The following is a 26591-nucleotide window of genomic DNA, read 5'->3' as shown; positions in this document are numbered from 1 at the left end:
AAGGCAGAGGACTCGAACCAAAAGACAGAGGGAAACTCAAACATGCAGACACAGACTTACACAGAACAGAGGGGACACAGAGAGACATGAAGGGCAAGGGATCAAAACTAGAAACCATAGAATAAATCACACACAAGTACAATAATACAAAAATCACAAAGAACTAAAAATGCTGGGTCAGAAGACCCAGGACCCTGACAACTAGTTCAAGGTGTCCTGTATATGTGATATATATTTTTCCCTATATGAAGTCATTCTTTTTTTGAACAAAACTGAAAACAGAGCCAATTAATCTTTCAGTCATTTCTAAGCCCCCCCCCCCCAAAAAAAAAAAAAAAAAAAATCCCACATGCATACTACCCTTTAGGGCTAAGCCCCAGGTGTTTCAAATGTCTGGCTCCACCTCTGGTCCTGAGTCCAAACTGTGAGTAGGGCTGGGTATCGTCACTGATTTCTAGAATCGATTCAATTCCGATTCACAAGGTCCCGAATCGATTCGATCCACGATTCGATTTAATTCGATTCGATTTAAATCTGGGAAATTTTGACAGTCAGAAATATTATAATTCAGATCAGTACATTTACATATTTTTGTATCAATAAAAAGGAAGCTGACACACGCAAGACTTTATCACAGGTGTAAGCGTCACAGCAGATGCCTTTGTGTCAAAGTAGCTGAAGATAAAACACAGAAAAACATGAAGGTTTTCCTGGCCTGGGATTTATAAAAATATTCTGCAGTACATCAAAAACGAAAGAAAACCATTAATCTACATATGAACATTACCCATTAATCGATGAATCGATTATAAAAACCCACCCCTAACTGTGAGGTCAGGAGAGGGGACTGAGACCTGAAGCTTCTGCCTACCATTCTACTTTTAAAAACGCCAGAGTGCTGGGCTGTTGTTTTCATATTTTAACTAGCGAGATTTTCTGACGTATCTTTGGCAGATACCGTGATTTATTTCGACGATAAGAAAGCGCAGTGACAAATCAGGCTTTTATTTTGGAATAGTTTTTGAGAGATTAAATTTTAATGTGTAAAAAAAAAAAAGTTCTGACAGTCCTTTAAAAAATGTGATATATGAAGTTGTTGTACTCATTATATATGTTCGACTTTGCACCTTAACATCAGCTGGTCGAGCAGAAAAAATATTCTGATTTGAGACTGAATCTATGGATGGAAGGTCAGTGTGTTTATGTTGAAGGGGTAGCAGTCGGCGGAAGTCGTGCTTCAGGAGGAGGAAGCTGACAGCATGTGGGATGAAGGCTGCGAAGCACACGCCGCACAGCAGCACGGAGGAGTAATGATGAGAGGCTGAGCTCTCCACAGCACAAATTCAGTTCTTACACGACTCGTCAGAAAATAGCTCAGCCATGTCGGGAGTGTTAGCACGGCTGCTCTTCTACCCCACGTTAGCCTACAACGTTGTCATGGAGAAGGTGTCCTCGAGACGGTGGTTTGACCGAGTGGATGAAACTGTGATCCTCGGAGCGCTGCCGTTCAGGTCCATGACCAAACAGGTCCGCCTGTCAAACACTGAAGCTGCTAGCTAGCGCTCGACTACGCTAACGACTCTTTAGACCAGCTGCCGAGCTAGCCTGCGCTAACGAGGCGGCATTGACTTTGTTCTAAACAAATGTTTTGACAAGTTGTTATAGTAGTAGTGGTGTGTGTGTGTACAATTTCAAAGAAATGCTGTAAAGACAGTAATATGCGAAGCCACAATTATGAAATAGTAACTCACAGTGAGTAGGTCATTATCTCAATCAGCGAATATTGTGATTTGTGGGTGATTCTCACCATCTTCGATCCAGCTGAAGCAGAAACCGCTGTAACACCGCCTCAGTTATCTAACAAGCTAACATATCAGAAACAGAAACGGTCTCGCAGTTCAGTAGTTTTTGCCCATAGTTGGTCCTCTTGGATCATCAGACCTCTGACGGTCAACATGATTTATTAGGTTTGTTTTTCTTCAGTAGTCAGACAGAGCACACAGTGCAGTGTGCATCAGTAGAAAAACACTAAGACTAATGTTCATACTATGTTTAGCATTAATTCACACACCGCTGTTGCTATTGTTCTGCTGCTCTGTACCTCCGCCCCTTCCTTCACGATGCCCCATCAGTGCGTCCTGCCTACAGCCACTGTGGCCACTCCAGCACCACCCACAGATGCACATTTGGCCACTTATTTGTGTGTTTGAATACTTTGCACCCAAAAAGCTTTTGAATGGCCTTTTCCCGAGCTAAGGGCTTTCCTTTTATAAAAGTAATTTTGGTCCCAGCAAAGAAGCTTTTGGATAATTGTAGGACTGATTTCTAAAATGTTTTTGATTATTAAATGATAGGCAAACATCCCTTCCTCATTGTGAGGAATACAGCTTATTAATGTAAAGACTCTTACACAAGGAACATGCTACCATACCATACCACCTTTATTTATAAAGCACTTTAACATCAAACCAGAGTTCACAAAGTGTTGTACATGCAAAATGGCCTAAGTAAAGTAAATAAAAATAAGATAAAATAAATTAAATAACTAAAATAAATTAAAACAAATTGAGTCAACCCCTTTAATCAGTGCCAAAGGCTTCAGCGAATAAATATGTTTTAAGAAAACTTTTAAACTCAGAAAGAGAAGAGGCCTGTCTAACGTGCAAGGGCAGATCATTCCACAACTTTGGGTTGGCTGCGTAAAAATGCCATGAAACACACACTGAACGTTGTGCTTTTGTCACATTACACATACTGGATATTACCTGTTACATGATTAGAATAAGGACCACAGGCATCTTTCTCCTTAGCTCAGGTAAGATGCCTGTTTATGAGTGGCTGATATTATTGAAGTCGATGGCTGTGGTCCCTTTGCTGTGTACATTGTGACACTGACACCACCTTCAGTCTACTCCTTGGCAAACTCTCATGTCATGTGTGTTGTTTGTGTATACTTTTCCCTTCTAGTCAACTTCCCATAAATATTTGCACACTGTGAACTGACAGCTTTTGCAGCAGTGACTGTGGTGGCTTCTGGTGGTTGTTGAATTTTGCCATCTGAGCATCTGGTAAGTCAGCAGTCTTCCTCATGGCTGTGGACTCCAGATGAAATATTCTAATAATTTGACATACCAGATTTATGTTTTTTGTGATCATCAAAATGAAATAAAAAAAAATCTTGGAAAAAAATGAACTTTTACACAATATTGCCATTTTCTGAGATGCACCAGTGTTTGCATAAAGAGCAGAGAAGGAGACTGGAAATATATTTTGTCAAGACCTCATAAAAAATGGAATAAAGGAGAGAAAGAGTATTTAGAGTGCTGCTCTCGTGGCAGTTGCAGTTTTCAACTCTGAGAGCTGATGGCCTGTTTTTGCTTTTGCAGCTGGTGGAAACAGAAAATGTTCGAGGGGTGATCACCATGAACGAAGAGTACGAGACCAAATATTTCTGCAACTCAGCCCAGGTGAGTTCCCTTCGTTTGAGTTCCCATTATTAAGTTAACGTGCAGTGCATGGGGGCCCATCCCTGGAGCAGGGTGCCGCCGGTGCATCGAGCCACCTGGGGGGCTCTTCAACTGGTGGGGGAGATTGTCACATCTTGCAGGAGCTTTCCTCTCCTCAGGAGCTCCCTCTGCAGGAGGGGGAGATACAGGAGAGGTGGAGGAAGATCTCAGCCTGGGTGTTTATTGTCTTATGTAGTCTGGAAGATGAGTGGATGGTGGGGTTGGTGCAGTTTTCTCTGTGGTGGGGTTGGGTGGACTGTCCCGGGCTCTGTGGGGCCGGGAGGCGCTGCTGCACTGGGCCCCGGTCTGGATGGGCCTGGGCCCCCTTTCCCTGGCGGGTCGCGGAGTATGGGGGTGCCTACTGGGGTCAGCGGGGGAGCTGGCCCCAGGGAGGGGTCACTTGCCCCTCCCTTCCTTCCCTCCCCATCTCCAGCTGCCTCCCTCTTCCCGCTCCACCACAACCACCCACACATGCAGGACCTTGGAGTAGGGGTATGTCACCAGGGTGCAGAGGAGTCTACCCCCCCCCCCCCCCCCCCCCCGTCCCCTTCTGGCTGCCTCTGCCTCAATTTTATCCCACAACTTAGACATTCACATTACTCACACTCTCATTACACATACATATAGGATCTTGGGGTACGATACACGGAATCCAAAGTACCATCAGGGTGTACACCCCACCCCTGGCGTCGTTGCCCACCTCTCAATTTTAAATACAGACATTGAGGGCTAGCAGGAGGGACCATGCGCTTACTTGCTGCTCTCTGGCAGGTAGCTCCATGCCCTCCTGGGTTTTAAATGCACCTTAGAACACACATGCATCAACACTACAATGAGCGGGTGGAGGGAGGTTTGGAGTCTTCTCTCACCCCCATTCTCTGCGACCTGCTGGAGCGGGGGGGCTAGGAGGAGGAGTTGGCCGTCCGACTGCGGTCTGGAGTGTGGGGCCTTCCTGCTGCTGCGGAGTCGGGGCGGTCTGCCTCCCCCCACCGCAGGGAAAAGGGTAACACCACCTGGGTCTGGGTGCAGTTCCCCCTCCAGGGGCAAGGGTACCTAGACCCGGTTTGTAGAGTACGCTTGGGGAGTGTGATCGTGTGTACAGCGTCTCTTTATGTCTGTTTCCACGTTGGTTGAGTGTGGAGTAAGTGCATATGAGAGCATGAGGGTGGGAATGGATGTTTGTATCTGTGTGTGCCTGTATGTCTGTGTCTATATGTCAGGTTGGGTGTCAGACGCCACCTCTCTGGGGACATCTCAGGCCCTCCAAGGTATGGAGGCCTATCTCCCCCTACCACCACTTCCCCTGCCAGTGGCGGACTCCCTCAGACATCGGTGCGTTGGTGGTTCTTTGTGTCCGGGGATGGGCGTCCAGGTACACACTGGCTCACTCCTTGGCGGCCGCTTATCGGGGCCTGGAGCCTGGGGCTCGCTCGGGCCACTTCGGAGGTGGGGTGCCCCCGGCCTCTCGGCCTGGGGCTCGGTCACTCAGGCACAGCTGGCTGCCGGCGGAGCTCACGGGCACGTCACTGCAACCCCCCCTGGCTTCTGCTCCGCGGCTGCTGAGTGAGCCCTCATCTGGGACTCTCCTCAGCTCTTTCTGGGACAGTGGCGCGGCTGCCCCTCTGTTGGTCTTCCTTGGTCTCTTGTGTTCTGGGGGCCTCTGGATGTCTGGAGTTTTGATCTCCTCCATACCTGCTTCATGCCCTGGAGGACGGGGCTGTGGCCCCCCCACACCCTCTAGCAGATTATTACATGAAGGAACCTTTTAAAAAACAAAAAACAAGCGCGTCCATGCTCACAGGTGTACACACGGGTGATCACACCCACAAACTACACCCTTTTTGGCTCCTACCTCAAAGCACACTGTGTTCTGTTGATCTTATATGCTGCACAATAATGTTTAATATTTAGTATTTACTGTCATATTCCCATATATCATTGTGATGTTGTTTATTCTATTACTCTTGTTCTCTTCTGCTTGTTTTCTTTTTTCTTTCTCAGCAGGTGACCCAGGTGATCGATATATGCATTTTTTTTTTCTCTGCCCGTTCTGTTAGTTTTTGTCTTTTGCCCTTCTCCCCCGTCCCTCTTCTCAGCTGTTTCTCTTTCCCTCTTTCTTTCTCCCCTTCTTTCCCCCAGTTAATTCTGTCCCGTATTCAGTAAGTGAAAATAAAATAAACAATAAAAGGTGAATCAAATGGACCATTACGGCAAGGCTGGGATGGTCAATTCGGTAAAGTAAATCCGTTGGGCATCTTTGTTTGCCTTTAGACAACAATTCTGATGGCAAAAGAGCCAAACGGGACAGGCCAAAAAAAAAAAAAAGTTAACGTGCAGTTTAATCGCCCTGCTCATATTTGAAATGACCCTGTGCTGTCATGCATATGCAAGATGAGTTAAATACTGATGTGTGATAGAAGTTCAAACCCTAACAGTGCCAAAGAGCCGCCCCTCATACACTGTGTCATTTATTGTTGCGGTGCTGGTGCAGGAGTGGCAGGCTGCTGGTGTGGAGCAGCTCAGGCTTAGCACTGTGGACCTGACTGGTGTCCCCAGCATGGAGAACCTCCACAGAGGCGTGGAGTTTGCACTGCAGCATAAAGAGCAGGGAACCAGTGTGTACGTGCACTGCAAGGCTGGACGTTCCCGGAGCGCCACATTAGCTGCCGCCTACCTCATACGGGTCAGTATGATGCATTCAGACTGCCACCTGCTGTTTGAACTGCAGACAGCACAAAAACCGAGTGGAGAGAAGAACATCCCACTTTTCATGGTAACGCAAGATAAAGCATAAAGAGCGGATAAAAAATAAAGAAATAAATAATAAATAGAATAATAAATTTACATTTGTTATGTTGGATAATTTTGAACAAATAAGAATAAGGTGGCAACAAATCCGTTTTTTACAGGAAGCAAATAATTATACTGCTATAAAATCTGAGCAGCGCATAAGCACTTTTAAGTACTTTTAAGCACTTTTAAGTACTTTTAAGTACTTTTAAGTATTTTTAAGTACTTTTAAGTACTGTGTAATTTCCTGGTAATTTAGCAGCAAAACAAACAATATTTCCCTGTATTTACGTCCTAAGTACGTGTTACTTTTTGTGGAGCAGGCAATATTACAGAGTGGCCTAAACGTGCCTATCCTGCATGTATTTTAGAGGAAAGGAGACACAATTTATACTGTAGGTAATTTTGAGTATTGCATAACTTATTTTAAGTCAGGGTCTCATATTTGCAGCCTGGGGGCCACTTGAAGAAATGTCATGCAGTTTGTCTTTGAAGTTCTTTAAAAAGCTGAGAATGACTGAATATGAAGGCAGCATGAGCAGAGAGCACAAACATGCTGAGGGATCAGCTGTTAGCTCAGTGACAGAGTCACACTCATGTCTGCAGTTTATTTTGTTAAACATGAACACAATGACAGCAGCAGTGCTGCCACGTGTGTGCACAGAGAGGACCAGTGTGTTTGTTTGGTGGTTCGATGAAAGGATTCAGTTTGTTACAATCTGCGTTCATGTTTGCAGTTTTGTCTCGTTATACAATATTTGAAATTTAAAAAACAAAACAAAACATTTTCAGAAATATTTGTGGGTGTTTTCTTGTTTGTTTCGTTTTTTATTACTACTTGAACACAAAGTGGTCTTCCAATGAGATGACATCGTTTCAGTTTCAGAGCCTGTTTTAAGTGGTGTGTAATTAGCTGGTAATTTTGCAGAAAAACAATATTTTTGATGCAGTTTTTGTGTTGACGGCTGTAAATGTTGAGTGACTTAACCTTCCCTTTTTACATCCTTATTTTGTTACACTGTGTACATGATGGATTTTCTGTTATTCAGTTGTTCTTTTTAACTTACAGTGTATTTAAAATTACTTACACTGTAAGCTGTGTCTCCTTTCCTGTAAAATACCCAGAAACTGGCCGAGGTTAATCCGCTTCATAATATGGCCCTCTCCCTGAACAGTACAGCATACTGCTAAATTACAATGTAATATATTTCTTTGTTTCCTGAAAAAACCCTGACTTTTTACCCTCTTATTCCAGCGTACTTACCTTTAAAGTATTTGTATGTAAATATAATCTCATGGTCATTTCAGATAAAACACATGCCACATTTAACTCCGTTTTTGACCCGTTTACCTCCACATGCACTGAACCACAGAGTGTTTAAGTCAATATTCCAGAGTGGTGACTGTATGAAACATGCTCATGGCTGATGAGTCGCTCAGGCATCAAGCGACAGGTTTGCTGTGTTGACCGTTTGCTTTCCTGCTGACAGTTACACTGCTGGACTCCAGACGAGGCCTGTCAGAAGCTGGCATCTGTTCGACCGCACATCCTAGTACGCTCCGCTCAGCTGGAGATGCTGAGGAAGTACTACCAGCAGATATGTGCACAGTCCAGCTGAGAAAGTGGGGCAGTGTGTCGGACCTCATCGTGTTCCCACTGGAGGTGGGAGACGGCGACTCAGAGCCTTGATCAAAACAACTGTAACAGGAAATGCAACTGTTGCCTTTTCAGCAAGTGCTCTTTGGCATGTGTACAGCTGCAGAACAGAACATGTTGTTTATCTGTTTTTGTTACTCTTTAATATAATTTTGTTGAAAGAAAATTTTCTTTTTATAATTTGATTTCCAGCCACGTTATTCTGTTTTAACTAACAAACTAAGACAAATCACTGCAATGCTCTCCACATTTGTTTTTAAAAAAAGAAAACACTCCCCTCAGAGCCGGCTGACGTCAGCTGGAGTTTAGTCAACAGGATGAGAACACTGTAGTAAATAATTCAGTAATGAAGGTGTTTCTGTGTAGACTGGAAAATATTTGCTTTATATTTTTCTGCAGTGCCTCATAATGTAAAAAAATGACCATAAATAAATGTTTATGACAAAAAGAGTAATGGTGCTTCTTTATTTTCAGTAGTTTGTTCATATTGGCAAGCACATATTTAAATAAAGTTAGGATGTTCCAATGTGACAGTTATCAAGAAGGTTTAATATGAGGATGGAGTCCCCGAAGCAAACACACATGAAAAATGTTCAAGTGATAATACTGTTAGATTCTATTTCATGCAAACAAATAGAAAAATTAAATTGAAGTAAAACAAAATAAAACCTAAATCTAACTGTAGCGTGGACAAACATTTGGTCAACTTTTACATCCTAGTAGGGTAGCTGTTTATTGGAAGTTCATTTAACTTTAACATTTAATATTAGTTTCCACTGACACGCTGTTGGCTAACAGCACTGACCATTTTGTGCTGGATGATCTTCCTGACACAACCCTCCCCTTTAATCCAGACTTGAGAGGCCACTCGGCGTAGTCTGACTTGTCGACTGCCAGTGCTGCATCGTATCATGACACATTGTTATATAAATCATGGTATTTTAAGCATTTGCATGGTTTGGGGCTAAAAAATTACACGCGAGTGCCAAACTCAATTAATTAAATACATCTGTAAATAACTAAATGTAGCATGGATTAATTAAAAATTGAAATAATTTATTCAGTAATTACAGTTTTAAATATTTAATTATTTACAATTTTATTTAAAAATATTGAATTAGTAATTATTTAATGAAATCATTTGGCACTCTTAAAATGTGATGTTTGAATATTTCCGTTTCAGTGCATTTTCCAGGGCATTTTCCAGGGCACGCTTTCAGGAGCAAAGTGAAGGAGGAGATGAAAGCAGCACAGCGGGAGGTGAAACGCTGCCTGAGGGAAGCAAAGGACACCTACAGGAGGAAGGTGGAGCAGAAGTTGGAGAGGAACAATATGAGGGAGGTCTGGAATGGTGTGAAAACCATCACAGGCCACAACACCAAGAAAAGCACAGTGGGGGGGACTGTGGAGAAGGCAAACGAACTCAACAACTCCTTCAACAGGTTTGACCAGCCCACAACCCCCCCACCCTCACCCTCACCTTCACTACAGAGTCCTCTCCCCACTCTCCTGCCTCCCTCGCTTCCCCCCCTTCCTGACACCATGACACCCCCCTCCTCCAATTCCTCTCTCAGCAGCAAGACATCTCCCCCCCTCCCCTCCTCCCAAACATCTCCCAGTGTCACAGTGGATCAGGTCAGGAGGCAACTGAGGAAGCTTCGCCCCAGAAAGGCAGCAGGCCCAGACAAGGTGTGTCCTAGGATGCTAAAGGCGTGTGCTGCTGAACTTGGGGAGCCGCTACAACGAGTCTTCAACCTCAGTCTGCGACTGGGGAGAGTGCCCGCCCTATGGAAGACATCCTGCATCGTCCCGGCCCCCAAAAGGAACCGGCCCAATGAGCTGAATGACTTTCGACCGGTGGCACTGACGTCACATCTTATGAAGACTCTAGAGCGGCTCTTCCTCAACTTCCTCCGACCACAGGTACAACATGCCCAGGACCCACTACAGTTTGCATACAAGGCGGGTGTTGGAGTGGAGGATGCCATCCTGTACCTCCTACACAGAGCCCACTCACACCTGGATGGGGGAAAAGGCACGGTCAGGATACTGTTTCTTGACTTTTCCAGTGCCTTTAATACCATCCGGCCCTGTATGCTTCAGGAAAAACTGAACAGGATGGAGGTGGACCCCTGCCTGGTGGCTTGGATCTCCGACTACCTCACCGACAGACCACAGTACGTCAGGCTGAAGGACATCACGTCTGACACAGTGGTGAGCAGCACAGGAGCACCACAGGGAACTGTGCTGTCCCCTCTTCTCTTCACCCTGTACACCTCTGACTTCTGCTACAACTCTGAATTATGCCATATTCAGAAGTTTGCAGATGACACGGCCATCATGGGGTGTATCTGGGATGATCAGGAAGAGGAGTACAGAAGTCTGGTGAGGAACTTTGTCGCATGGAGTCACACAAACCACCTGCAACTCAACACCTCAAAGACTAAGGAACTGGTTGTGGACTTCGGGAGGTCCAGAGAAGGTCCACTGCCGGTTCAGATAGAGGGGGAGGAGGTGGAGGTGGTCAACAAGTACAAGTACCTCGGGCTGTGGGTGGACAATAAACTGGACTGGTCATGCAACACAGAGCACCTGTATAAAAAAGCCCAAAGCCGACTGTACTTCCTCAGGAGGCTGAGGTCTTTTAACATCTGCAGGAAGCTCCTGAGGATGTTTTACCAGTCGGTGGTTGCTGGAGTACTTTTCTATGCTGTGGTGTGCTGGGGGAGCAGCACAGCAAAGAGGGACTCATCCAGGCTGGAGAAACTGATCAGGAAGGCTAGCTCTGTGGTCGGCATGAAGCTGGACACTCTGGTGACAGTGGCAGAGAAAAGGACATTAAAGAAACTGATGGACATTATGGACAATGCTGGGCATCCTCTGCACACGGCCATAAACAATCAGAAGAGTCTGTTCAGTGACAGGTTGCTTCTCACAAAGACAAGAACTAACAGACTTAAAAACTCCTTTGTCCCACACGCCATCAGACTGTTTAACTCCTCTCTGGAGGGGAGAGGGAGGGGAAACAGGAAACAGGAGGACAAAGGAGGGGGGAACAACTAAGCTGTAGTGCCTCTTCACCTCACTGTACAATACCTTGTGCAATACTTTTTGTAAATAGTCAACAGTGCAATAGACTCAATACTTGAAATGTGCAATTCACTTGTATTTTTATTTTTTATTCCTATTTATTCTATTTATCCCCTTTGTATACTCTATTTATATTTGTCTCTGTATTTATATATGTGTGTGTGTGTGTGTGTGTGTGTGTGTGTGTGTGTGTGTGTGTGTGTATATATATATATATATATATATATATATATAACAATTCTGTAACTGTAACTTCGGTCGTTGCTGTGCTTTTTTTGGAAGTCGAATTTCCCAGAGGAACCCATCCGAGGGATTAATAAAGTTCTATCTTATCTTATCTTATCTTATCTTACATTGAGTGACATTTGTCTTCCCGTCCACGAGGGGGCGACTGGCCGCTGATAGTCAGCTCTCGGCCCGAAGAGGAAACTTGAGAGAGCCAACATGGCGGCGTCGTTGGTACGGTTTGTCCGCGGAGGTCTTGGAAGGAGTTTTAACAGTACGTTAACTAGAAATCCATATACAGGCTGTAGATTGCAGTGATTCGTTTTAGCCTGCGTCCGTTTGCGTGCTACCAATAGTGTCGTCTTCAGCTGTCAAATGCTCCGTGTTTGACCTTCGAGCTAGCTAATGCTACCTTTAGCCAGCTCTTGTGTAGCAGTGCGGATTCACTCGTCAGTACCTCTGTGATTGATCCTTTCTGTCTGTCCCTCCTCAGTTGCGAGGACTTCGTGTCTCCTGCAGCAGCAGACCAGACTGCAGGGCTCCAGCACCGAGACCAGACGTGAGTACACACTAACTCATCGTGCAGGGTAGTGCCGCTGAACCACCGAGCTGTTTGACATTAGGACTAATAGCTGTCACTAATAGCTGAGAACCCCAGAGTTAGAATTGTTTTAACTCAACTAGTTAACAGGACGTTACTGTGGGAGTATGGAGCAGCAAATCATTGTTTGTACCTACGGACATGGTTGCATTGACGGGTTGTTTTTGTCCCCGGTACTAACATTACACAGCAACAACTAAAAACATCAGACTTTTTTTTTTAAACACTGACAGGTGCTTTAAAAATATCCAGAGGGTCCACATATATGTAACAGCACATGGAGTGGGGTCCACAGTGAAAGCTGCTGTGTTTGTGACTGTTGTGATGTTATTTTGTCTGCTGACAGACACACAAAGCTCGACCTATCAGATAAAGCACTACATACATCAAATGAAAATTTAGTGTTTTCCCAACAGTAAAAGACTTTCGTGACTTTGTGCGCGTGTCAGATGAATGAGAAAAAAAACTCTCTGGTGCACAAAGTTGGCAACAAAGAGGCGACACCGCATGTATGTAGCACAGCTGCTGGCTTAGTGTGCCGCTTCTTGAAGTCTGATCTTTGGGCTGAAACATCTGTGTTGAATCGTCCTTAGGGAGGGGAGTCCCAGTAATGACTCACGATGTTTCCTTTATCTTTACAATTTGCTAATTTTATATATATATATATATATATATATATATATATATATATATATATATATATATATATATATATATATATATTAGTGCCAAGCCGCACGTGTGTTTGTTTGGGAAGCAGCCAGCGGGTAATGGAGCCAGCGCATAATGGAGGAAATGAGTGTGCCGACTAGAAAAATCAACCGAGCGTGACCGAAGAGAAAACAGATAATGGTTCCAATGCCGGAGAGATTGTCGAACGGAAGAGCCAAAGAAGTTCCGTAGTGTGAAGGTATTTCGGCTATTTCAAGTCTGACAAAAAACAGAGTAGCGTGCACTGTAAATTGTGCCGAAAGCAAGTCTGGAAATACAATAAACTGGTGCATGCGTCACACTGTGCGCCACGTTATTGTTTTGGTGAAATGAATTTCTACAATACTGTTACTGTTAATTCTACTCTCTGCAGTGTTTAAATGCTTACATATACACACAGTTACTGTCCGTCCACACATACGACTCGGTTCTGCTTCTATGCCCCAGCTTTGTTTACTTTTTCCCACCGAGGCTTCTAGACTTCTGATTGGCCAACATTTCTGCACGGTTAGGAATCTAGCGCCACCTGCTGCTTTGGCATGTTCATAGCAGCGTTTTCCTTCATTTCTGCCTTTACGTGTGGACGGGATTATTTTTTAAAACGAAAACGGAAAATCTCCGTTTTCAAAAATACCCGTGTACGTGTGGACGTAGCCTCAGTCTCTGACTGGAAGCGCTAATTCGTCATTCGGCTTTTGTCAGACTAAAGTAACTGTTAAAACTGTTTGAAAAGCTAAGCTATACAACAAGGAGAGATTGAGAATTTCCTTTTAGTTCTCAGTTTATTTGATATTGACAAAAGTTAGTCAGTTTTGTCTGTTCTTCTGTAAAACAAACTAAGATTTATTTTTAGAATTAATATTTTGTTTCTAAGTGGAATTGACAATTTAGTCTGTTTCATTTGTTCTATTTTGAAACTTAAACGCTTTAGCGGCTGTCTTTTGTGTAGTTTGCAATATTTGCCTTTATTTATCTGAAAAAGTCTCATGTTCCTTAAGTACATCTACCCTGTTGAACTTATTATGGGAAATAAATATTTAAAAACAAGCTGCTGATTATTTCACATTTTACTTGTGAGCAACGGCACATTTAAATCTTACAAATATAGTTATTTGGCTCATATCGTGATAGATATCGTTATCGCCTGAAATGAAAAAAACATATCGTGATATGAAAAAATCTCATATCGCCCAGCTCTACGTGTACCACATAAAATCGTTTCGAGGTCAGTAAACACAACCAGAATTCATACATAAAGCACACGGGACTATAAGGGGCAGTGTCGATTTTCAGAAAAATCAAAGCATTGATTTTAAGTGTGCCGTATTTTCCAAAAAACACGGTAATAACGACGTCCCGCTAGCATGTGCTACCAAAAATAGTGCTTTGTTGTGTATCTAACGTACGAAAGCCAAACCAGTTCCACACCACTGAAGTTGCAGCATTTTTACAAACCAGTTCTCGGTTCATCCGTTTCATTCAACGATCCACTTTCGCTCTTCTCATTCTCCGTCGCCGCTGTGCTTTTTCCGCCATGTGCATATGTAAACAAAGACACTGCGCGTGCGCGTTTTACCCATATTCTACCGCAATATTTCATTTTCTTATTGTTGCCCAACATTATACCAGTATTACTGTGAACGGTATGATATGGCCCAGCCGTACCGTCATTGACCCTGAAGTTATTAGCACTGATTCCCAAACTGTCCCTCACAGTGACTTTATTATTTCAACACTGGTATCGGATCAGCGATTGGTGTTGGCAGAACCTTAAACCCAGGTCTTGTAATCAGATTGGAACCGGGAAAAATCTGAATCCGTGTTTCCTTAATGCTCAGGAGAGTCTTCAGCACATCAGCAAGACAATCGGTTGTATTAGAAAAACAAAAGCATTTTTTCATCTGTTAGGGCTGTGCGATATGACCAAAATCTCATATTCCAATATGAGACATCTATCGTCCCAATAAAGATATAAATCACAAAAATTTAACATTTTCTGAAAATTCTGTGAATCTCGGGCAGCTTGACTTGCGTGAAGTGTTTCCAGCTGCACGTCGTGTACCTGGAGTCTTATGTCTAAAAATGAAACTATACATTTTTAGACATAAGTTGTAACTGTACATTTAACAGCTATTAGTCCTAATGTTTATTTTCACTTGCTAGATACGGGACAGACTTGAATGAGGAAAAGAAAAGGGAGAAAGGAAGAAGGGGAATAAACAGCAGAGAAGAGGGACGGGGATGAAGGGCAAAAAAACAACTAAATAAGCAGAAAAAAAATACATATATCAATCACCTGTTGAGAAAGAAAAAAGAAAACGAGCAGAAGAAAACGAGAGCAACATAATAAACAACATCACGATGATATATGGGAATATAACAGTAAATACTAAATATTAAACATTATTGTGCAGCATATAAGATCAACAGAACACAGTGTGCTTTGAGGTAGGAGCCAAAAAGGGTGTAGTTTGTGGGTGTGATCACCCGTGTGTACACCTGTGAGCATGGACGCGCTTGTTTTTTGTTTTTTAAAAGGTTCCTTCATGTAATAATCTGCTAGAGGGTGTGGGGGGGGCCACAGCCCCGTCCTCCAGGGCATGAAGCAGGTATGGAGGAGATCAAAACTCCGGACATCCAGAGGCCCCCAGAACACAAGAGACCAAGGAAGACCAACAGAGGGGCAGCCGCGCCACTGTCCCAGAAAGAGCTGAGGAGAGTCCCAGATGAGGGCTCACTCAGCAGCCGCGGAGCAGAAGCCAGGGGGGGTTGCAGTGACGTGCCTGTGAGCTCCGCCGGCAGCCAGCCTGTTCAAACGTTTGAGTCTAAGGTTTATTTTTTAGCACCTGACGGCTCTTTTTTGCATCCTCTTTCACGTGATTCAGTTTATTTTGAAAAGTCTCAATAGGACCTTGAGCTTTATTGTGAAAGGTTTATGTGGAAAATAAACAAGCGGACATGCAATGGTTTTACCGTCGTTGTTGCTAACAACAAAGCATAAAAACAGGCGCTTGTCCGTCCGTAGTGTGGTTATATTAAATATAAAAGAAAGAGAGAACTTTAAGAAATGAATATAGTCACTACAGTGGCCATCAAAACGATACAAACGATATCGTAAAATTCAATTCAATTTTATTTATATAGTGCCAAATCACAACAAAAGTCGCCTCAAGGCGCTTCATAAATGAAATGATAGATGTTTTTATATCGTCATCCGATGTCTATCGTTATATCAAACGGCCCCAGCGCCTGTGACTCTGGTCAAATGTTACACAGCCTGAAGCGTCTGTCGTGGTGAATTTACGGTGTCGTCTCCTCTGCTCTTTGCAGCCACCGTCAGGCCCAAGGATGCTGTCGCTCACAACCAGCTGGCAGCGTTTGGGGAGTATGTGGCAGAGATGATGCCCAAATATATTCAGCAGGTCCAGGTCAGTTCATATTCACATCACAGTGGGAGCACGTACACTCTTCTGTTGCAAATCCTGCTGCTGACCGAGACAGCACATTGATGGTTTTTCACAGTTATTGTGAAAAGCCATCAATGTGTTGGTGCCGTTACTAATCAAGACCTGAGTAAATATTTTAAAACTGTAATTAGACTTATTATGTTTGGATTTAGGCAGCACGGTGGCACGGTGGTTAGCACTGTTGCCGCACAGCAAGAAGGTCCTGAGTTCAATTCCACCTTCAGGCCAGGGTCTTTCTGTGTGGAGTTTGCATGTTCTGCCCGTGTTTGCGTGGGTTCACTCCGGGTACTCCGGCTTCCTCCCACTGTCCAAAGATATGCAACTTGTGGGGATAGGTTAATTGGATAATCCAAATTGCCACTAGGTTTGAATGTGTGAGGGAATGTGAGTGCGAATGGTTGTCTGTCCCTGCGTGTTGGCCCTGCGACAAACTGGCGACCTGTCCAGGGTGTACCCCGCCTCCAGCCCCATGACAGCTGGGATAGGCTCCAGCACCCCCCGCGACCCTGAAAAGGATAAGCGGAAGCGAATGGATGGATGGATGTTTGGATTTACTCTGATTTGAAAAAGGAAGAGAATGGATGAATGCATGTTTAGATTCAGAAACCTGCAGCAGGGCCTAAAAGACTGTGTTCATGTGTGTAGGTGACCTGCTACAATGAGCTGGAGGTGATGATCCATCCTGATGGAGTCATCCCTGTGCTGACCTTCCTGAGGGACCACACCAATGCTCAGTTCAGGAACATGACTGACTTGACAGCTGTCGACATCCCGACACGACAGAACCGTTTTGAGGTACAGAGATAAACTGGAACTGACTGAACCGTGAGCTGCCTGAGGTTATTGCTAAGAGAGGCAAGGATTTAAGCATCCTATCTGCAGGTGCATGCCTGTGTAGCCATGGTTACAAGAAAGTAGAACTCTCAGTGCAGGTGAACAACAACATATAACATGTTACACTATGTCATTATTTGTTTAACAAAAATGTATCCAAAATTTGGTGCGTGAAAGACCAAGTCTACAATTAATGCTTTGATAGGAATTATGAGGGAAAGTAGAGCCTGGTGCTGGTAATCAATGCATTTGATTAACCCTTTAAAGCCGGTCAGCGCGGGCACGCTCCGTTTTGCATAACTATTTTTAAATCCCCGTAGAACTGGAACCACGTAAGCTAGCGCAATAATGATTTTTGCATATGAAACCAGAGGAGTTGTACTTACATCTCATGCCATCAGCTTGTCCTCGGTCACGGTTTCCTTCCACATATAGCTTTGCAAAAATTGCATAAAAAGCACTTGCAGGAACAAAAACATAATATCCCAGAAACACGCTTTGCCGATCCGATCAGCTGTTCATAACACTTCCTACATTGAAATAGACGTCAGCGCGAACTGTCGCATGTCCGCCATTACCTGCCCGTAACCGGAAGTGATGTCATTTTTACGGAAAATTTAGTTTTTTACTTGTAGGCCTTTTATAAGCCTATACTGGTGTTTTTAAAAGTCATGTTTGACTTTAAGCTTTTCTGAATAGTTTCTGTGATGCTTAGAACTCAAATTGCACTGCTGGAAATAGTTTATTTTGATGCACATGCTGTTTTCTTTGCAAATGTGCATTGTAGGATTGTTTTTCGTTTTTTCTGCAGTTTATAAAAATTGGTGTATCTGAAAAATAAAACTATGAAGACACTCAAAATAAATTTTCAGTTGTTGGAAACTATTTTTTGCAACTTTTTTTGTATTTAAAGTTTTGAGGGATAAACTTCTTAAAGTAGAAATATATGTAAAAAAACAAACGATTTTCTATTTATTTTTTTTGTAATTTATTGCAATTTTTTTAAAATAAACTATTATGTAGTTACTATGGACTTAATGCATACATATTATTACAATCTGGGCTATAACAGTTGTATTGATGTATAGCAACTTGAAATGCTCCCAAAAATGGCTCCACAGCATGTAAAAATATAAAGTAAGCTCTGGCGGATTTGGTGCTATGGTAGGTTTTAAAGGGTTAATTGATCATCAGCACGGCCAGCCAAGGAGGAAAGATAAGCACTGATAAAGAAGCAATTATTTATGCTCATCAGTCCATTATTCTACAATGAGAAAGAAAGAAGAATTATAAAAAAGTGGAAAGCATTCAAGACAGACAAATGTACCTCAAGGTCAGAACAGGCAACGCTCCGGGAATCTGGAATAAACCCAAACACTGCATCTCAAAGTGTGCAGGGCTCAGTTAGCATGTTCAATGATAAACCTGATGACAGCCTGGAGATTTCTGCAATGTTGCGGCTCATTTATCAACCGAGCGTCTGCACCAATCTGTGCTTCAAGACGTTTCACAGCAGCGTCTGTGATTTATCAACATTTGTTCCTGAATTACTTTGTACTTCTTTAACAAATGGAGTAGTCCCTCTGACTGTGCATCATAGAGCCTGTCTGCATTAGGACATTTTACCATAAACCTTTAAAAATACTTCTGCCACCACGTTCAATAATAATTGTATTTATTATTGTGTTTTGGTCATTTTGTACAGTTTTCCAAAGCACCAAAAACCACACATAATATATAATAAATATGTATAGTATAATATAATATAATATAATATAATAAAAATTTTCAGTTTAATATTAAATGCTCAGGCTCTAACCTTCATCCAGCGAACCATTTTCTTCCACTTATCTGGAGCTGGGTCACAGGGGCGGCACCAGGAAGGCCAAGGCCTGTTTGGACCTTGAGTCATTTAGGGGCATTGCTCTGCATACTGAGGGGGGTTCAAATATAAGTCAAATATGAGGCCATCTCTCTGAGAGCTAAAGCCTGGTGACATTAGGTCATGTAACAGGATCACAGCAAACCAACCGATCTGTAACAGAAGAGCTGAAAAGAATCATGTCCAGACTCAGTCCAAGAGAAGGGCTGTGGTGGGACATTAGGTAGTCTAATTTATGCATTGATTGTGTACTATAGTACTCTGACTCACTGTGTATGCTGGTCTACAGATTGTGTACAACCTGCTCTCACTGCGTTACAACTCCCGTATCCGCGTCAAGACCTACACCGATGAGTTAACACCGGTTGACTCCGCTGTCCCCGTCCACATGGCCGCTAACTGGTACGAGAGGGAGGTGAGTTGCCCGCTGCACTTGTGAAACTCAGCAGTGGTTTATACTAACATTACAGACAAACTGAGAGCAAAGCTGTATTACCACAGGTGTGGGACATGTTTGGAGTTTTCTTTGCCAACCATCCCGACCTGAGGCGGATCCTGACAGACTATGGCTTCGAGGGTCACCCCTTCAGGAAGGACTTCCCTCTGTCGGGATATGTGGAGGTGAGTTTACTTTGAGTCCACTTTATTCAACTCCAGCAATGTGAGAGACGGGAAGGAATCTGACCCGAAGCATGCCTCCCTCTGCAGGTTCGTTATGACGATGAGTTGAAACGTGTGGTGGCGGAGCCTGTGGAGCTGGCGCAGGAGTTTAGGAAGTTTGATTTAAACACGCCCTGGGAGGTGTTCCCCGCCTACCGAGATCCCAAAGAGGATGCACCCAAGCTGGAGGCTGGTGAAAAGGCCCCTGAGAAGAAGTGACGTCCTCTTGTTTAGCCTCCACATCTTCATCACCATGTTTTGTTTTTGTGTTATTCTGGGAGTCCAACCCCCCAGCAATCCTGATATTTATGTAAATAAAGATACTAGTAAAACATCTGGAATATTGTGGCTTTTTTTTCTTCCAGTTGATGAAAAAAGTATCTGAAAGGATTTGACAGAGGGGTACAGACCTGTCACTTTCACCATAAACTGGGAAAATGTTTTTAAAAGTAAACCCAATAATGCACAAAGCCTTATTTTGTTTAATTTTTCAAAATAAGTCCTTAAAGAATTTACATTCATGTTGGAATCATGAGCAGCAGAATATCGACCTGGGGGAATTCAAACAAAAAGGGAAAAAAAACTAAAATTTTGGCACCTCAGTTGCTGACCTCAACTTCTGTGTTTTTTCACTGGTTTTGGTCTGGGAGGAATCACTCCATCGGTTGTCTCATTAGGAGCATGTCCCAACATTGTCAGGCATGCATGCAACCACATGGGGGTCATACAAACTACTGACACTATTTGAGTTTCAGAATTGTTCTTTTGGCAAAATGAGCTAACGTGCTGCATTTCCTTCCCTTTGATTTTCAGAGTTTTCTTAAATTCAGCCCTGGGTAGGTAGAAAATGTTAATTTCTAACAAATGACGCAGCATCCTTTTGTTCCCGATGTGTTCCTGACACGAGGGCATCCAGCATCAAATCTGTGCTGAATAAGGGGAAATAAGGGACCAACCCGAGGTAACTAAACTGGGGGACGCTGTGTATTATGGGCCCCAAATAAACTGTTCCTACCGAGGCAGCAGCTTTAGCAAGTTGATAAAAGAGAAAACTAACAAACTGTGAGTGAGTGAAAAAGTCTGTGTGGTTGGTCAAAGTTGTCTCCAAATGTTTACCGAGGCTAGGATGTTCATGTGACTGTGATTATAGTTTTTACATTGCAGTGTCTGTTATGAACTTCATACCCCCCCCCCCCCCCCCCCCCCAACACACACACAAACACACAACCGAAAAAATGAAACCAGACGTTTTAAACTATGGCTAACGTGAAAGCCAAACATGAAACAAACTTTTTGTTTGTGACCACTGAAGTCTTTTCAAATTTCAAACACTAAATTTAGCCAGCAGGTGGCGCTGCAGCACTGAATATAAAGCTGGAATGTCTTTCATCGCAGTCAGAATGACACTCAAACCTTTATGTTTATTTTTTATTTTGTCAAACATCTTCATTGAAGCATTCATTTTACAAATAAAAAATACTCGAAACACTTTAAAGAGTCAACGTGAGGCAGACTACTGCAGACAGGCTGTGGGTCAAACTGAGCCCTCTTTCCCCATAAGCAGGGTCACAGTTTCAGTTTCAATCATGCCGAGTAAAATGATGCTGTTCCAGAAAGCGAGCACATTTCGACCCATGTCTGTGCCACATATTTACTAATACACAGTCTTCCATTGGGGATTATCAGAAACAGAGAAGCACAGACCCGAAACATCCAACATATCGTCAGTTACTATACAGATAAGTCACTAATCAAGAAAAGTACACAGCAGGCATCGAGTGGGTCTGTGAAGCTGCTCTGCAATCGTGACAAAGTATCTTTTTCATGTATTTCACTTAAATGCATGCATCACACGAGTTTGGTGCAGGATTTCTGGACACCTTTGCAGACTGGTCACGGTTCTGAAAGCTGAACTGAGGCGTTCCACCTGTGTGCACTCCTCCTCACTGAGTGTTAGACTGTGACAGAATATATCTGCAATGAGCCACGCTCACAGTGTAATTTCATACTGTTAAAAAAAAGGCATATTTTTCTGAATTTCTCAGAAGTGAGTGCAGCCCGTAAAGGACAGGAAATTGTGGATTAGTGAGACTGTGAATGTGGAGCCACCTGAAGCCGGAGATCAGCTGGTGCAAAATCATTTCTCCTGTGCCCAAAAGATGTGACAATGAAGCAAAGACTTTTCTTTTTACTTTCCACTACTCTAACGCTGTCGTTTAGGAACATTTTCAGGTTTATCTCTTCAGGTTTTCATAATTTTAAAGCCCAGTTTTAAAGACCTTGGTCCATTTGATGTAACTTCCTGCTGCTGCACACTCTCATTTCTGTCTCCTTCTTTGCCACGGTGTGTGTGGTTAGAAATTTCTGCTCTTAATATTAGCAATTAATCACATTACTGCCAGATGAGGGATAGTCAGAATTCAGGGATACATGAAGGGTTGCATGCTTCTTATAATGCAGCTTGTATTTTTTCCTAATCAGTCCAAATGACTTTGCACCAGCCCACTGTTTATGTTTCCTTCCAATGAATTTTTCACCATTGCGGCGCTCCAAGGGCCGGTAAAACTGGCAGGACCGCAGCGTGGTTAACGGGCATCTAGTTTATTAATAGCGTGGCTGTTTGGATTATTTTAGGAGTTACGTGTATTGGCTGCAACATTCACTGCCATTCAGCCTGCCAACTGAAGCGTGGCTACCCACGCGATGATTACCCCTGCTGTGGTGCTTCAGTCTGAATGCACTTCACTGGAGCAAGAGGAAGTGTTTATACACAAGTTTCCTGGGCTAATTAATTAATAGAGATTTTTCTGTGTGGCTCAGGATCGGCAGTTGTCCGAGATCTCTGATTCGCTGGTTATGATGTGGACATCATAGCTTATGTCTTATTTAAGTGTGAACTTCTCCACCCACAGCTTTACAAGAGGAAAATTATATCTTGAGCGATCTGATAAAAGCTAAAAGAAAGCAAAGTCAAGGCCTCTGGTATTTAATGTGAAATGTTTTGTTAATGGCCTTTTTAACTTTTGATACTAATAACAGATTTTGTTGCTAGGGGACAAAAGCTTTCTATCTTTTTTCTTCACGTTTAATTTGTTGACTCCTCTAACAATTAAAAAAAAAAAGTTTGCTTGAATTTAGGCAGAATATTTGCCTTGATTTGAAAGATTCTGCTTATCCAAATAATAAAAGAGGGATTTTGGAAGTGATTGGACTGTAGTGTCTGGTTGGACACAAAAGCAGCTGCACCTGCAGCAGATGTACATGAACACCACCACTGCTCAGGTGGAGCACCACTTCTCTCCACCTGATGAATGCCAGTCAGTCTCTATTTCCTCTATTGAGGAAACTGTGTTGGGTTAAATGCACACGAGCACAGACTCTGTTGTTTGCTGTGAGAGTGAGCTGTTAAGCAAAATGGGATAATAATTCAGTGTGGGTTCGACACTGGGCAACCTTTTATAATTGCACAGCCATTTATGCTGTCAGTACCACCAAAATACTGATTAATGAAACTAATGTTGATTTGTTATTTTAGTCTTCAGGAAGCAGGTTTGCATTTTTTATACACTGGTGTGTTTAGATCAGGGGTGTCCACCTCCAGGCCTCGAGGGCAGGTGTCCTGGATGTTTTCGATGTGTCCTTGATCCAACACAGCTGATTCAAATGGCTAAATGACCTCCTCAACATGTCCTGAAGTTCTCCAGAGGCCTGGGAATGAACTAATCATGTGATTCAGGTGTACTGACCCAGGGTGAGATCTAAATCCTGCAGGACACCGGCCCTCGAGGCCTGGAGGTGGACACCCCTGGTTTTGATCGTTGGTTATATGAGAACCTCATTCCTGTGAATTTATAGCCAGTTAACTGTAATAAAAATGTAAATGTTCAGTAAAAGTGAAGTATGATTTCACATGTTGCCTTTCCAACAGAGAAGGTGATTTCATAAAGTCAAGGTTCATCACAACTTGAACAGCATCATCGTTTCCCCTGCGGCATGAAATTAAACAGACATGCATATTATAGCTGCCGGGAGAAGCAATTACATTTTCCCCACAGTGGTTCTGAAGACATGAATTAAGTGCCGCTAGAATTAGAAATCAAATTAAGGTCCAGATCCCTGCAGGCTCAGAGGTGGCATGTGGTCAACAGTCGGATGGATATGGAGTCTGCACATTTCTACAGCTACGTCAGTTTGTTCCCGTCGCGCTCTGCTCCTCCTGCGGCTGATATTTGGGCGAGAAACACCAAACTTAAAAAAAAAAAAGACTAATTTTGACACAAAACACACAAATTTCATATCAATTTACATGCCTCTATAGACAAAGAAAGTAAAGACACTTTACAAGCAGAAACACCTTGGACGAGGGTAACAAATGCACTTGGAGGAATATTTTGCTCAAAAAAATGAAAAATTCAGTGATTATCTACCACAGCTTTATGTCTACAGGTCAGACTGAAGTGTGCATGCAGTTTGAATTTTCATTTTGCTCAATGTAATGGAATTAAGTACATCGTTTTGCAGTTTAACCCTTCCCTTATAATTCTGCAGTACATTACACAGGACGTTTACTGCACATTTATCAAAACATGCTTACAAGTTTCTCTTCAGAGCAAGATCTTATGTTCAAAATGCAATCAAATATAAAGACTTTACAAGGACGATGTACTGTGGTACGCACCGGCCAACTGTCAACATTAAATAATCATATAACACTTTAACTAAAGTCGCCTCATTTAATCACTTAATCTAGCAATGTAGTTGGCAAGTAACATATGTGTTTATTTGTGAACAACTTAATGTCATCAAGCGGCAACGAGCAGCAGCCTCGTCTAAAAAAGAAGCTAACAAAGCCAAATCTATGAGCCACTTGGGCCTGACAACGGAAACAACTCAGTTTCAGTGCAGCAGAAATACGCAGGTGTAGAGTTAGGTTCAGTTTTTTATCTTTGTCTTTATAGCGAGAAGTGAAACTGTCTTTTGGGGCATTTTCATTGCTGCTGTCTAAAAAATAACTTGCTGTGTTTATTGCACCGCCTTGGATTCAGTGTTTGTGAGTGACTTTCTAACAGCTGGCATTAATTATCAGATATCTGTGACCGCACATGCAGCTCGCTAACCTATCTTTGTTGCCCAACTTAGAAGTTAGCTTGCTAGCATTCCACCTTAGCATTCCACCATATTGTCCCAATATCCATCCAATCATATAATAATCATTAACAGTATATCACAGAGCATTTCTGAATCCCACTCTGTTTTTGAGCTGTATAAAAGACATGGACGCTAACTGATGAGCTAACACAGGAGTGAGTGGGTGATAACCACTGAACTTTCATTAAAGAGTTAAATATTCACATCTGCCAACATCATATCCTGGGAAGCCACTGGCTGAACATTGATTTTGTTGTAAGCGCTGCACTCAGTCCGGGTCGCTGTGACTTTGTGAAGGAATTCATATGAAGCAGAAAGACAGCCACAAAGCAGCATTCATTTGGAGTACAGCTCCCCAGTACTTTCTGTGAAATCTGAGACTTTTCCATCTTATATGAATTCCTCCAGAAATGTTCGGTGCCTAGTCAAGGTGCTGCAGCTAGGGTTTCTTGTCTGCATATGATTGGCTGGTGGCAGTATTGGTGGTGGCGGCAGCAGGAAAATCTGGGTATACCAGGAAGCCGGTAAAAGTGATGTACTTGGCGTGGTTGCTGTAGGCACCGAATCCATCTCTCTGGTGGGAGTAGAGCCAGACTGTGTCCCCTGGTTTAAGTGACAGCATCAAACTCTGGCTTTGCAGAGCTTTCTCACCTTGGCTATCGTCATAGATCATCGCTTGCACTTCCAGGCGGTTCTTCATCAGTTTGACGGACAGTGTCTTCTGTGGCATCTTGCCCACGTTGAAGGAGAAATAGTACGCCCCGGGAATGCGGCAGGTGAACACTCCCTCTGTCACGTTGAAGTCTTCCCCTATGTTAACAAATGCAGTGTCGAAGCTCACCGGCTGGTGTTGCGGCATGCCCAGTTGGTTCACGCCCACAATGCTTTGGGTGCGCCCCACCGAGAAAGCAGATCTCTGGTCATCCTCTTCGTCCTCCTCCTCCTCTTCTTCCTCTTTCATTTGCGGCTCCTTCTCCCCATCCGTCATTCCGGGTCTGACATGATCCGTGGCCTGGTTGTCGCTCGGCAGTGGGATGTTGTCTTGCAGTGGCTGCTCGGAGTCGGCGTGCTGCTGGTGGTGATGGTGGTGCGTTTGGTAGCCGTAGACATCGGGGTACACAAGGTAACCATTGAAGGTGGTGTAGTGTCCGGTGTTGCTGTACAGCGCGTAGCGAGGGTCGCCATGGAGACGGAGCCAGACAGTGTCCCCGAACTCCAGCTGCAACATGACACTCTGGCTCTGCACCTGAGGAATGATGCAGACTGTTATGCCGGTGTAGTCATACCGAGGCCTGTTTCACATCAACAACAAACACATGATCCTGTCACACAGCCTTTCATTGGACGGAATAATCCGCTCTGATCTGATCTCATTCCCATCCCCACACAAACACACCCTCTGTGAGTGCTACCACAACCTCTGACATCATAAAAGAGCGCTGTAAATATGGGGAGAAAAAACACACATCGAGAGAGATTGATTCAATCAATTATAAGATGTCTCTATAAAGTGCCGGGGCCTGTTTAAAGGTTATTGAAGTTCCATATTTTGGGAAATCTGGTAGCTTGATTAGATTAGAAGCTTTTGCATTTTTTAAATGTGCATGAAATGCAATGATCTGCTGGGAAACCTCTGGGTCTGACATTCATGTGCATGCCACTGGAATATACCAGAAGGTGTGCATGGCTTCACCCAGTAGGAGAGCGTGCCCTCAGGACAGCTGAGGCACATGAAACAGAGCCAGAGACCCTGACCCAGTCTTCTTGATTCTGACTGAGCACTAAAAAACACAACAGATTCATGCTGGGGGATCTTAGCCCAGGACACCTTCAGTACAGTTCTCAGTGTCAGGAATTTCACTTCACAAAGCAAAGTCCCAAAGTCCCAGTGCCTGACAGATCTGCACTCGGAGCTTCTTTAACCGTGTCCTGCTGGGCCAGCTGTGTGTATAAGCACAATGTAAGGTAGATTATTTAATGTTGTGGCCAGTCAAAGTACTAACTGTGGAGCTGGAGCTCA

The 26591-nt window shown here is 43.4% G+C and overlaps 3 protein-coding genes across 4 annotated transcripts in view; 2 read left to right on the top strand and 1 right to left on the bottom strand.

The window, feature by feature from the left end:
• The first annotated feature begins 1241 nt into the window (after positions 1-1241).
• ptpmt1 (protein tyrosine phosphatase mitochondrial 1) lies at positions 1242-8403 on the top strand. Its single transcript, XM_085408143.1, has 4 exons — positions 1242-1527; positions 3387-3467; positions 5998-6189; positions 7787-8403. Exons 1-4 carry the CDS (start codon positions 1381-1383, stop codon positions 7913-7915), a joined length of 549 nt encoding a protein of 182 aa, XP_085264269.1. The 5' UTR covers positions 1242-1380; the 3' UTR covers positions 7916-8403.
• A 3028-nt stretch (positions 8404-11431) lies between these two features.
• Positions 11432-19757, top strand: ndufs3 (NADH:ubiquinone oxidoreductase core subunit S3). Its single transcript, XM_085408111.1, has 7 exons — positions 11432-11542; positions 11762-11827; positions 15911-16008; positions 16693-16842; positions 19053-19178; positions 19265-19384; positions 19472-19757. The coding sequence occupies exons 1-7, from the start codon at positions 11488-11490 to the stop codon at positions 19640-19642; spliced, it is 786 nt and encodes a 261-aa protein (XP_085264237.1). The 5' UTR covers positions 11432-11487; the 3' UTR covers positions 19643-19757.
• A 1174-nt stretch (positions 19758-20931) lies between these two features.
• The window catches only part of c1qtnf4 (C1q and TNF related 4), a 59073-nt gene continuing 53413 nt past the window's right edge, over positions 20932-26591 (bottom strand). For both annotated transcript variants that reach the window (XM_085408119.1, XM_085408128.1), the window contains exon 3: positions 20932-25817. In XM_085408119.1, coding sequence (XP_085264245.1) covers positions 25011-25817 — 807 coding nt within the window. In that variant the 3' untranslated portion in view covers positions 20932-25010. The remainder of the gene's footprint in view (positions 25818-26591) is intronic.

Source organism: Rhamphochromis longiceps, linkage group LG1 (assembly GCF_057381845.1).
Source record: "Rhamphochromis longiceps isolate RC_006_pf linkage group LG1, R_longiceps_female_GT1.1, whole genome shotgun sequence".
NCBI classification, from domain to species: domain Eukaryota; kingdom Metazoa; phylum Chordata; class Actinopteri; order Cichliformes; family Cichlidae; genus Rhamphochromis; species Rhamphochromis longiceps.
Note: the sequence above shows the minus strand (reverse complement) of the source record. Positions and strands in the feature narration are given on the sequence as shown.

Bases quoted from the DNA above. Each gene is read 5' to 3' on its own strand.
- ptpmt1 (XM_085408143.1), top strand. From the start codon at position 1,381: ATGTCGGGAGTGTTAGCACGGCTGCTCTTCTACCCCACGTTAGCCTAC. The intron at 3,468-5,997 runs GTGAGTTCCCTT...GTGCTGGTGCAG, and splicing joins ATTTCTGCAACTCAGCCCAG to GAGTGGCAGGCTGCTGGTGT. The intron at 6,190-7,786 runs GTCAGTATGATG...TCCTGCTGACAG, and splicing joins CTGCCGCCTACCTCATACGG to TTACACTGCTGGACTCCAGA.
- ndufs3 (XM_085408111.1), top strand. From the start codon at position 11,488: ATGGCGGCGTCGTTGGTACGGTTTGTCCGCGGAGGTCTTGGAAGGAGT. The intron at 11,828-15,910 runs GTGAGTACACAC...TGCTCTTTGCAG, and splicing joins CTCCAGCACCGAGACCAGAC to CCACCGTCAGGCCCAAGGAT. The intron at 16,009-16,692 runs GTCAGTTCATAT...TCATGTGTGTAG, and splicing joins AATATATTCAGCAGGTCCAG to GTGACCTGCTACAATGAGCT.